At 46.1% G+C, this 12,088-nt stretch overlaps 1 protein-coding gene across 23 annotated transcripts in view; it reads left to right on the forward strand.

Annotated features, from left to right (window-relative positions):
- Positions 1 to 12,088, forward strand: part of Apbb2 (amyloid beta precursor protein binding family B member 2) — a 383,293-nt gene that overhangs the window by 275,131 nt on the left and 96,074 nt on the right. For 11 of the 23 annotated variants that reach the window (XM_063273105.1, XM_039092527.2, XM_063273111.1 and 8 more), the window contains 4 exons: positions 2,135 to 2,343; positions 11,398 to 11,460; positions 11,854 to 11,939; positions 12,025 to 12,085. In XM_063273105.1, the coding sequence (XP_063129175.1) occupies positions 2,135 to 2,343; positions 11,398 to 11,460; positions 11,854 to 11,939; positions 12,025 to 12,085 (419 nt within the window). The remainder of the gene's footprint in view (positions 1 to 2,134; positions 2,344 to 11,397; positions 11,461 to 11,853; positions 11,940 to 12,024; positions 12,086 to 12,088) is intronic. The other 12 variants (XM_063273113.1, XM_063273112.1, NM_001427465.1 and 9 more) reach the window with 4 other exon arrangements.

The following is a 12,088-nucleotide window of genomic DNA, read 5'->3' on the forward strand; positions in this document are numbered from 1 at the left end:
TTAATTTCTTCTGCCTTATTAATGCATCCATCCATCTATCCATCAATCTTTCCATTCATCCATTCATCCATTTATCATCCATCCAAACATCCATCCATCATCCATCTACCCACCCAAACATCATCCCTCCATCCAAACATCATCCATTCTTCCATTCATCCATCCATCCACTACTGAGTTCCTGTTTGGGGCTGGGGGAAAGAAGCTAATGGACAAGACATGATGTCCTCTGCCCTCCTAGTGCTTACCCCTTACACTAGTTTGGGATGCTTCTTGACAGGATGCTGTGAGTATTGGAGCTTTGCCACATCTTCCACCATCGTCATTGTCATCTCCTTTTACCAACAGGATAAGCCCCCCTTTGAAGTACTTTTCCAAGTCAATCTCAGCAGCAATTTAGAATACAAACCAGGTAAAAATGTGGTGTGTTTGGTTCAGCATGGAACAAGTCAGTTCCTGCTATCTGGTGCAAAACTTTCCTCACTCACTGTAGGCAACAACATGGCTTAAAAGCCACAGACCTTGCTCTCTGTCCTTGGTCTGACATGAATTCATATTCTGATGGTGTCCATGGCTGTTCCTCACTCTCAAATATAAATGTACAGATGTCATAAACCACAGAGGTAGCACAGGTACCTTTGCATCCCTTTCCTATTTTAACCCCAGACCCTTTTGTCTGGGATCCATAGAGTGAGACCCTACAAGGGCACTCGCATACTCCAGATTTCTCCAATGCAAGTCCTTTGCGTTTTACTTTCCCTTCCCCAGTTGAGATGCTAAAAACAAAAGGCTATCAGAAACAACCCATTTACCTCCAAAAGCGGGGCATGAATGGGGAATATAAAAACATTTGGTTAGAGTTGTTGCTGCAAACTGTGTTAACTTGGAATTACATACTCATGCTTAATTTCCTGTGTAGAAGGCCGTGTCTCCACCGTAATTTGAACTTGTGGCAGTTTTGCCTCTGGCAAGCTTAAATGAAGAGTGCTGGGGCCCCAACAACAGTGTGGGTGCATGTCTGTGCCCACGGGCTTGCCCAGCTCCTTTGTCTGGCTTCTCCTTCTCTTCTGTCCCATCTATAGCAGCTTCGGCAATGTGTGCCCACATTATACAACATTGGATTGAACAAGGCCCATGTGTTCTCACTGGAAATGCAATAAATTCTGGCTTTGTGTACAGCTCTGTAGAAAAGGCTCTGACCCTCAGAATAGAGCAGTGTTCAAGTCCAGGTGGCCCACACGGACACAGTTACTGTGTGACTTCATGACCCTTCCATCTCTGTAATTCTCACCCTACTTCTTTTCTCGTGTGTGTGTGTGTGTGTGTGTGTGTGTGTGTGTGTGTGTGTGTGTGTGTTTATCCCTTTAATATGTTCAACTCAAGGATAGGAAGAAAAATGTTTTAAAGCAAATAATCCCTTAGTAAACGGAGAAATTGTCCAGAGGGTTAATTTTATGTGGCACCTACATTGACTAAGGGCTGTTGATTGGATTTGAATGTCTTTGGACTCTGCAGATGCTCGCCCGTTTGCCACACTCTCTGCCAGTCTGTATAGCCTCTCACTCCCACTTTCTTCCGTGTGTTTACATTACTGGCCCAGTTTTGAAGCCAGTCTGGTCTTTTGTTGAATTTCAGAACTATTTATTTCTGTTTGCTTTTCCTAAAAGTGTGCAATGCCTAGTTCTGGAGTCCTGACAAAGACACTGCTCCTCTGTGGGTGTCTAGATGCAAACACGGTGCTTTATCTATAGAAAGTGGTTGCAGAAACCTAGACTGACGGCCAGGAAGGCTGTGCAGTGCCAGTCAGTCTTCCCGATTGGCAACAGGACCTGCAGACTCTGTAGGTAAACACGTGGAATTTGCCTTCACATCGGGCTATGATTCATGGAGCTTTCGCTTGAGGTACTTGGGGGTATGGAGTGACTTGAGAATGAGGTCTTTATGCCTGTCTTCAGAGATAGCAACCAGCTTTTTCAGGGCCTTCTGTCCCACTCTCCATTGTCCCTTTTACCACACTTTGTATAGGTAGGTTCTTCTCAGTTCAGTGCAGACATTTCTATGTGGCTGTTGGAAGCTTTCTTTTTCTCTTCTAATAGAGTTTTCTCTCTCTCTCTCTCCTTTTCCCATCTCCCAGCAGATATCTGGAGTGATCACTCATTTCAGACAGATCCGGATTTGCCGCCTGGCTGGAAAAGAGTCAGTGACATTGCTGGGACCTATTACTGGCACATCCCAACAGGGACGACTCAGTGGGAACGGCCCGTCTCTATCCCAGCGGATCTCCACGGTTCTAGGAAAGGGTCACTTAGCTCTGTAACGCCATCTCCCACCCCAGAGAACGAGGTAAAGTGGACTCTATTCATGTGCTCACTGGATGTAATCCTGTTTCCTTTTAGACTAGCAGCCTCTGCCCCAACAGGCCACTGAGGTAAGCCTTTTGATGGCCGGCCACATTGGATCTCAGAGCTCAGTAATGTTTCCTTTTAGTAGAATAGTGTTAATGTCTGTTGTTCAGGTCTGTTTTCCCTTTTAATGGAGTCTGGTCTCCTGAAACATTCTAGGTACAGGAGGAGCTGACTAATGGGAAGTGGCTGAGTTTCCCTAGGGCTTATGGAGACAGTAATTTCTCCGCAGGTAGCATCTCATGGTGCTGGATGCATGAAATATTTACACACACAGGAACGTCTCCCGGCCAGGCGTGTTATAATTACCATATATCTTATTAGCCTTGGGTTCATTTGCTAGCACGCAGAAGATGTCTTTCAGGAATAACCCTTGAGAGCACTTAAATGCTTAATTCCTATTTAAGGAGGGGTAAAAAAGGAGATATGTTTATTTAGCAGAAGTGACATTATTTTAGAAATAATTAGTTGCATAAATTCTGGGTATCCCTGAGGAAGAAATCGGAATGTTTAAACAAAGAATTGAGGCCTTAAAAAATTTCATTGTGGTATTCATTCATGTAATGACTCCTGTGGCAAATATTTGTCAAGCCTAGTAACAGTACCCTCAAGAGAATTACCACTGGGAAAGGTCACAGCCAAGTGACAGCCTATTTATTTGTTTATTTGTTTGTTTGTTTATTTATGTATGTATGTCAGTGGCTTCTCTAGCAGGCTGTCTCCTCTGCCTTCCCTCCACTTGTTCTCTGATGGTAAATCCTCTGTTCTTTAATGTTAAAGCCCATTTTCTTTGCCTTTGAGAAATGGGTGCATTTGAACCTTACCCCTAACTGGCCAAACTCTTCTGCATCTGCCACTGTATTTATCACCCTTAAAAGTAGCCAGCCTCTTGTTCTGACTTTCTGATTGGTGACCTGTTCTTTCCTGGGAGACAGTAAGATGGGAATTCTTCTCAGCTTCCTTCAGTGTCTCCCTTCCCCAGACCCAGCCTCAGCACCTCTCTCCCCCCAGGCCCAGCCTCGGCACCTCCCTTCCCTCGCCACAACCCCACTTCTCCACCTTTAGAAAGATGGGTTGGAGCTAGATATACCCTCTCTGGTATATGAGAACCTTGGCTGGTTTGGACTTTGCCCTGGTCCTCTGACATACTGACTCAGTGCTACCAAACCACATCGAATTATGTTGCTTAGCCCTAGATGGTGTTGACAGCTTCTCATTGAAGCCTGATAGTTTTACATCCTAATACTTCTACATCCTAATAGTTCTACATCCTAATACTTCTACATCCTAATATTCTACATCCTAATACCTCTACATCCTAATATTCTACATCCTAATACTTCTACATCCTAATATTCTACATCCTAATATTCTACATCCTAATATTCTACCTCCTAATACTTCTACCTCCTAATACTTCTACATCCTAATACTTCTACCTCCTAATACTTCTACATCCTAATATTCTACATCCTAATATTCTACATCCTAATACTTCTACCTCCTAATACTTCTACATCCTAATACTTCTACATCCTAATCCTTTTCCTTCTCTGTACCTGCTTCCTATCCCCACCCACTGTTCAGGGCCCCTTCCTCGACTCCAAAGGACTTACCTCATCTTTGTTCTTTGCGGTTTTCAGCTTCCCCGTTGCTTATGAAGATTGATAGCTCACTTTCCCAACATGCACTAGGATCTAGGTTCAGTCCCCAGCATCACAAGGAACAAAATTAGTATCTTTTCACAAACACTGTTTGACCCTCACAGGACTCAACCATGGCAGAGAAGATGGCCTCTGTGAATCAGAAGTTGAGTAGCAAACCATGGGGTCCTGAGAGGGTGCACAAGTTTACAGGGCCAGGCCCATGCCTTTTCTCATTATTTCCTCAAAAGACACACATCTATTACCGAGGGCGGTTGTCACTCCCATTTTGACACAGAAAAGCTAAGTGGCCCTCACAAGATCACAGAGCTAGTATATGGCAGAGTCGACCTCGAACTTTGACCTGTTGACCCCTGCTCCCACCCCTAGATTTGACACACTCAAATTGGAATTGCAGAGTCTCTCAGATCTCTTCGTCTCACATGAAAGGGAGGGCTGTATCACACACAAAACTGTCCAGAAAATGACTGCTTAATAACGCTGTCCCAGGTGCCGATGACAGCCGAAAAGAAATGATTATTTCTCCGACTCCATCTCTTTGATCCCTAAATAGAATCTATTTCAACTAATTTCAAAGCGTGGAGGAAAAAGCAGAATGTTAAGGGAGAGAAGTAACTTGTAATGTGTCGTGTCAGGAATGCAGGTTTTCGTTGAGCTCTCTCGTGAGTTGCCTTGAAAAAAAAATGAGATCACTAAGCGCCAAACCGGCTGATGGCACAAGAGTTTAGGACTGTGAGCTTCCTTACAGTTTGGAGATTTTTACATTTCACTTTTCAAAGTTCACCCACGAGGTGTTAGCACAGCGTGTAATGTTTTCAATACACGTGCCAGCAAGTATTTTTGAAAGTTTATCAACTGGCCGAGAAGTACTTGCTACTGAAACTTGGCTCACAGGACTGTTCCTCCCTCCCCATCCCAAACCATTTATTTGTTCCAAATTACTTCTGAAATTATGTAGATGTGGAATTTTTAAAAGAGAGAGAGCAGGCCACATAAGATACTTTTTATGACTAGCACTTGGCATGTGGCCAAGACTGGCTTAGAATCTTCATGTAGAGATGGCCTCCTCATGAAGTAACTCTTACTTGCCAACATGTTTGTGGCCAAACATGCCTAAGTTGTTAATGGCCCAGGAAGAGTACAGCGTCCATGCTCAGAACGTGCCAGCTTCCAAGTGTCCTAGAGTAAGATTGCCACATCGAAGGACTTTTCTGTCATTTCACCAAGTTATAGGAGTATGACATCCGAGGACGGGGAAGAACATCAGAGATAGGCCTTGCAGGTTCAAGGGCAGTGTCTCCCAGCCTGGGAGCTCAGGGCAGATTCCTGTGCCTATAAAGCATTCTGGTTCCTTGATGCCATCTCAGACGATGACACAAAAGCTCCAGGGTGATACCTGGAACTCTGTTCTTATATACTCTTTTCAAGAGGTTTCCTGGCATGACCACCAGGCCTATAGAAATGACCTCCCCCGCCCCCCATTTTTATTCCTGAATTACTTCCTCAAAGGAAGGGTCAGGTCCTGGCATCTCCCAGGAATAAGATACTCTCTTGGGGCTGGAGAGATGGCTCAGTGGTTAAGGTCTATGGCTTTTCTTCCAGAGGTCCTGAGTTCAGTTCTCAGAAACCACATGGTGGCTCACAACCATCGGCAATGGGATCTGATGCCTTCTTCTGACATGCAGGTGTACGTGCAGATAGAGCACTGACGGATGGATGGATGAATGGATGGATGGATAGATTGATCAATTGATCAATCGATCGATCGATGGATCAGTCTTTAAAAAGAAAGTATACCTTCTCTTCTTTGAAAGCCCCTTGTAGTATTATGATTTGGTTCTCATTTAATCTTAGTCTACAATGTTCCTCTGGGATTATGACCCATATCCTTATCTCGCATAACTTCTGATATATGCTTCATGAATTCTATTCATTGTTTCCTGAGTGGAGAAGAAACCCATGCTTATAACAGTAGGTGCCATCACTTGACTAACTGGAGCATCAAAACCAACTGGACCCTCAGTCCCCTCCCAACTCTAGACTACCAGTTGCATACTGTGGTCCAAGGGGCTCATTTTACAGCACAGCTGTCTTAGTCAGGGTTTCTATTCCTGCACAAAACATCAAGACCAAGAAGCAAGTTGGGGAGGAAAGGGTTTCTTCAGCACACACTTCCACATTGCTGTTCATCACCAAAGGAAGTCAGGACAGGAACTCACTCAGGGCAGGAACTTGGAGGCAGGAGTGGATGCAGAGGCCATGGAGGGTGCTGCTTACTGGATTGATTCCCCTGGCTTACTCATCTTGCTTTCTTATAGAACCCAGGACCGCCAGCCTAGGGATGACACCACCCACAATGGGCCCTCTCACCCTTGATCACTAATTGAGAAAATGCCTTACAGCTGGATCTCATGGAGGCATTTCCTCAACTGAGGCTCCTTTCTCTGTGATAGCTCCAGTTTGTGTCAAGTTGACACACAGAACCAGCCAGTACAACAGCCTTTACCAGTTTTGTTTTGTTGTTTTTTTTTTTTGTTGGTGTTTGTTTAACATCTTTGAATGGTTTTCTTGTAATAATCCACAGTTCCATGCAGTAGCCCCTTGTCTTCTGGAGCTATATTCTAATATCCCTTAGTCTCTGTGTAAACTCACAGCTAGGTTCGGGCCTTGTATATAGTACATTACCACAACAGTAGATACCAGGATGGCTGCTCAGTTACTAATGGGAGAGCAGTGTGCACACTATGGAAATGCTGGATAACATTTTGTGTAGATTGGCACAAAATGTCATGATGCTCAGGGTGACAATTTAAAAGTTGTCAGTAGCTTCATAATGTAATTTTCCATTTAATATTTTTGGGCCACGAGTAACTTAAAACATAAGAAACCAAAACCATAGTTAAATAGGAGGGCTACTCTGCCCTTTCAAATCATGTTACTTCCACTAAAAACCCAGGGAATATTTTTAAAAGAAGGAAGACATTATAGCCACATGGAGGTGTCTAGAGCATAGTACACAGATCTCTTGCCCTGCCCAGGTCTTTGATATTTCATAATTCCAGTGTCTCTTCTTCTTTTCTATTTTATCAAAGCCTCGTGTACCGAGCCTTCAGTCTTGATAAAACAGGATTGAAAGGTATAATCTGAGCTTTACCATTACTGAACATTTTTTTTTCCTACATGAGAAGAAAGAGTAGAGGATCGGGGTACTTCCAACCCCCCCCAGCACACCTCCCGATAGCCAGGCTGTGTGCTGCACCCCTTCACCTCACCATGCCTTCCCTCTCTAAGGGAAGACCTTGTCACAGTATTGAGCCCTGAGGTCAGAGTCGTGGTGTGGCCCTAGCTTTCTGTGGCTGTGCTGGCTTCAGAACTTCTGAGGTGCACACAGGTGTGATGACAGCCGCCACCAAAGTCACAGGAAGCATACAGGTGCCTTCCCGCCTTGGTTTACCTGCACCCGCACCCTCTGGTCTCTGACAGCACTCACAGCGCTCTCCACTCTGGTTTGGTCCGTGCTCCAGATGCGGAGAGCCACAGTGATTTGTAATGAGCAGAAACGTGTTGCCTCTAGGCTGGGAAGAACAGGCTTGAGGAGCTGCAGCTGATGGGGACCCAATGCTCCCCCACCTTCTGAGCCAAGAGGGGACAAGAGAAGAAGAGGATAAACTTCAGGCGTGAGCACATTGGTAGTTAACACTAATCCATTCAAAAGGGTGACACCCTGATGACCTCGCCACCTCCCTTAGTCCCCATCCTGTCCCCAATACTGCCACACTTGGGACTGTTTTCCACACAGGGTTTTGAGAGAACACATTCTAACCATAGCATGCCATGAAGCCAGTCTCTCAGGAGGACATTCCAGCACTCGAGAATCCATCCTCAGGAACACCCTGTTGGCTTTGTTGAAGAAGGGCCTTTTCCAACAGAAGGTCATTGCTCCGTTTCTCTTTGAGTCGCAGAACTGTATTCCAAGATTTACCACCACCACCACCAAGGGAAATTAGGATGAGAGTGCTGTCACCCAGGACACATGCGTGGCTCTCCCTAGCGGGCCCACCCTTACACAACCCCTGCTTGGTGCAGTGGGTCTTGCAGGGTAGGCATTGTGTTCCCAGCACCAGGTCAGTGGCTCAGTATATACCACGGGAGCCAGGGCTCCATAGCTCTCCCATAACCGAGCACGACCATCACATTTAGAGCCATGGATGCTGCACCCTGAGCATGGCCAGAACAGGGCCAAGAGAGGATGATTCCAGCTACATCTCTGGCCCTGGCCATCTCTTGGCCATGCCAGACTTTAGCCACTCTGCCTAGGAGATTCCCAGGCAGGTTACTGCTTTCGAAAGAGTTCTCTGTCCATCCCTCCCCTCTCGGCCTGGCTATGTGTCACTTCTTGCCAGAAACACATGGCTCGCCTGCTGTTTCCTCTTTACTCCCTCCTCTTTGTCTCTCCCTGAATCTTTCCCATGCTGCACACTACCGACCACAGTGACTAGAGAGTCTGTTGAGCCAGAGAACCTCCAGGAGATTTTTTTTTTTTAACTTTTATTACCTAACCATTATTTACTAGGGCTGGATTGTAACTCGGGGCAGAGTGCTTGGCCGGCATACCCAAGTTGAAGCCCCGCGCTAGAAAAATAAATAAATTGATGTAGTTATCTAAAACGTAGAACACATTGTTACTCCTTAACTAAAAATAATTAAATGACTATACTCTGTTGTTCTTAAAATTTAAGAAAAAGTGTGTTCTCTGTTTTTCGAAAAGGAAGAAAGAGAAAAGAGAGGAAAGTTATGGGTATGCTTTTACAAAAAAAAAAATTCTCATCTGTGATACTAATGAATTCTTTTAAGGTAGGATTTAGTAATAAATGCCTTTGGTCCAGTCATAATGCAGCTGCCGCTGTTCCTTCCTGGGGCTTTGCAATGAGCACTCGCTGTTGTTAGCTTCTGCGGAGCCCCTGTTAAGGCTTCTGTTTATGTAGACGTAGGTGACTGCTGGGAAGTTGCCAGCCAACTCCATAGCACGAGAGCTGGGCTCATCCAAACCCAGCCCACAGTCAACATCCCCTTGACAGAAACCCCTCTGTCTGGAGAGCAAATATATACAAAGGCATAAAATTTGATACCCACACAGAGGCATGTTTTAATTAAATCCTAAAGTTTTCCCCAAAGCTCTGTTTAGAATAGTCTTCCGCCCTGCCCCGTGCCAACAGAGTTCCTGTTGGATGATTTCTGATTTCAGGTGTCTGCTTCCCAGACATCACCCCACCTCCATTCTTCCCTCCCTCCCTCCTTCTCTCCTCCCTTCCTTCCTCTTTTTCTTTCTTCTTTCTTTTCTTCCTTTTTTCTCTTCTTGCCATCTCCCTCTCTCTCTTTCCTCACCCTCCCCTTCTCCCCCCGCCCCCCACACTTCTTCCTTTCCCTTTGGTGATTCTCCAGACAAACATTGTCTTCCTGACTTTCTTCAGTTCCCCACCTGATGCCCCTTTTCAAAGTTCAACCCAAGGAAGAGCGGAAGCCGCCCGCGTGTCACCAGGGTCCTGATGCTGGGTCACGGGGGCCTTGCTGGGAACGAAACTCACTGCTTGATGTTTTCCTTGCTCTGCTGCATGCTCCTGCCAGGGGCACTTTCTATAGTCCAGAGCAGTGACGGAGCCTGTCCACCGCTGTCCCTCTGAGAGTGGGACAGTGGGGCTGGGGGGATGAGCCAGCTGCTAAGAGGGCTTCCAGCCCTTGCAAGGCTTTCCAGCACCTCGTGGCAGCACACAATCGCCTGTAACTCCAGTTCTAGGCCATCCGATGCCTCTTTCTGATCTCTGCATGCTCATGTATGTATTTGGTGCACATACATACACACACATGCACAAAATAAAGTTTAAAATATATATTTAAAATAGGAGCAAAACGTAATGGCTTTTCCCAGGCAAACACACACACGTGAGGGCCCGCTCCATCTCAGGGCCACAGCCTGATCACACGTCCTCCGGGTCACACTAATCTCAGCGGAGACCGAACACAGGTCGAGGGATAGAGTGTAAATGCCAAGATAGGCAGGGTTCCTATTTAAAGTATGGGTTCAGAGCCCTACTGCCCCCCAAAAGAAAGCCGTTGTGGTGACAGTGGAAGTAAGCAGCAGCTCATCCACCCTGCCAAGTCAGGAGTCAGCTCACCTTTTCGGGGCATTGATCTGAAGTCGATTTGTCCTTAGTGAGAACCTCAGCGGGTCACCATTACCGCTCATCCTCAGTGTACTTCAGTTGAAAAGTCACTCAGTCGCACACTCTCCACTGTTGGTGTTTTATCTGAGGAAGGATTTACAGAACTCTCCTTTAGTGTCACTTGGTTCCCTAAGCCTATGAAAAATATGTGAATACTCCCTTAGCACAGGAGAAAAGAGAAGTTTTCTCCTTGTCGAAGGGAATGGAAAGAGTTGCTTCCACATGGAGAGTCATGGCGAGAGCCAAGAGGCTCTGTGCTGTGGTCCGTAACCATTTAGAAAATGATTGCCCTGCCTGCCGGGTGTGAGGTCCGAACAGGCTTTCGTGGCCCAGAAGTAGAACATTTCCTGAATCGGTGGTTTGCGTTAGATTGTGCAAGGCTATTTTTCATTACGGGGCATAAATGTCATCAGAATGCTGATGTTAACCTCTGCTCCTGACTAAACCTCTATTCCTACCATTACCCTTTCCCCCTTGAAGGGACAGTAACTTGACCCCAGACTTCTGTGCTCTTAGATACGAGCATTCCCCTGTCTCCAACCCAGCATACTGACATCCCTAATTCCACTTCTATCTCTAGAAAACCTGTGTGTGGCCGGGGTGGTGGGTGTCAGTGGAGTTGTGTGGCCGGGGTGGTGGGTGTCAGTGGAGTTGTGTAGCCTGGGGACCGTGAAAGTATATGGGGTGGTGGGTGTCAGTGGAATTGTGTAGACGGGGGACCGTGAAGGTATATGGGGTGGTGGGTGTCAGTGGAGTTGTGTAGACAGGGGATTGTGAAGGTATATGGGGTGGTGGGTGTCAGTGGAGTTGTGTAGCCTGGGGACTGTGAAGGTTCACGGGTTGACTCTAGGACCACATTTAGAATATAACCGCACTGTGGTCAAATGCTATTGAGCTGCCTACGCTGGCAGGTAATTATCATCTCTGCCCGTCCTGGTCAGTAAATGATGTATCTTAGAGAGGGGGCGCTGACAAGTTCCCTAACCCATCCTGTGAATATCAACGCTAACAACAGTGTCTTGTGTCCCCCCCCCCCTTATGTTTTCTTTTCTTTTCTTTTTTAAATCGATGTGCTTTTTTCCCCCCCTATGTGAATAATTACATGTCTAGAAACAGCCATGGAGTGATTTTGCTGTTCTGAATGGGGGAAAGATTAATAGTGACATTTGGAAGGCAAGTATATTGTCAGATTTTAGATCATTTAATATATTTCATTCCTTTCTGCATGGCTGCGGTTGCTTCGTTTTCTTCCTTGTGAATGTCATGCGTTCTGCAGGGGCTGAATGGCAAGTCTTCTTGACCAGCCACTCGCACTCCCGTTGTCTGTTTTTATTTACTTATTTCTTTACTGATGTCTCCCATTGTGAGTGGTTTCCAGCTGCTTTGTCTGTAAGAGGCGGAGCTTGTGAGCCACACCATCACCCAGCAGCCTTTGCATGCCATCCTCTGCCTAAGCTCGTTCACCCCCACTCTCCGCCTCTTGCTGGGGCTTTCTCTTCCCGTTGGTATTTGAGGCAGGGCAATGGGTCTCTCTGTTGTACCTTAACAGGATCTGTTTCCCTCTAGGATTTGCATGCAGCCACAGTTAACCCAGACCCCAGTTTAAAAGAGTTTGAAGGAGCAACACTGCGCTATGCATCCTTGAAACTCAGGTAGGAGGGTGTGCCAAAAGGGATGGCTTCCGCATCTAGTCTTTGCAACAGAATTCTAAGACCAGTTTTATGTTCTTCTTTCTAGAAACGCCCCTCATGCCGATGACGATGATTCTTGTAGTATCAACAGTGACCCAGAAGCCAAGGTT

Source organism: Rattus norvegicus, chromosome 14, assembly GCF_036323735.1.
Source record: "Rattus norvegicus strain BN/NHsdMcwi chromosome 14, GRCr8, whole genome shotgun sequence".
Classification (NCBI taxonomy): Eukaryota; Metazoa; Chordata; class Mammalia; order Rodentia; family Muridae; genus Rattus; species Rattus norvegicus.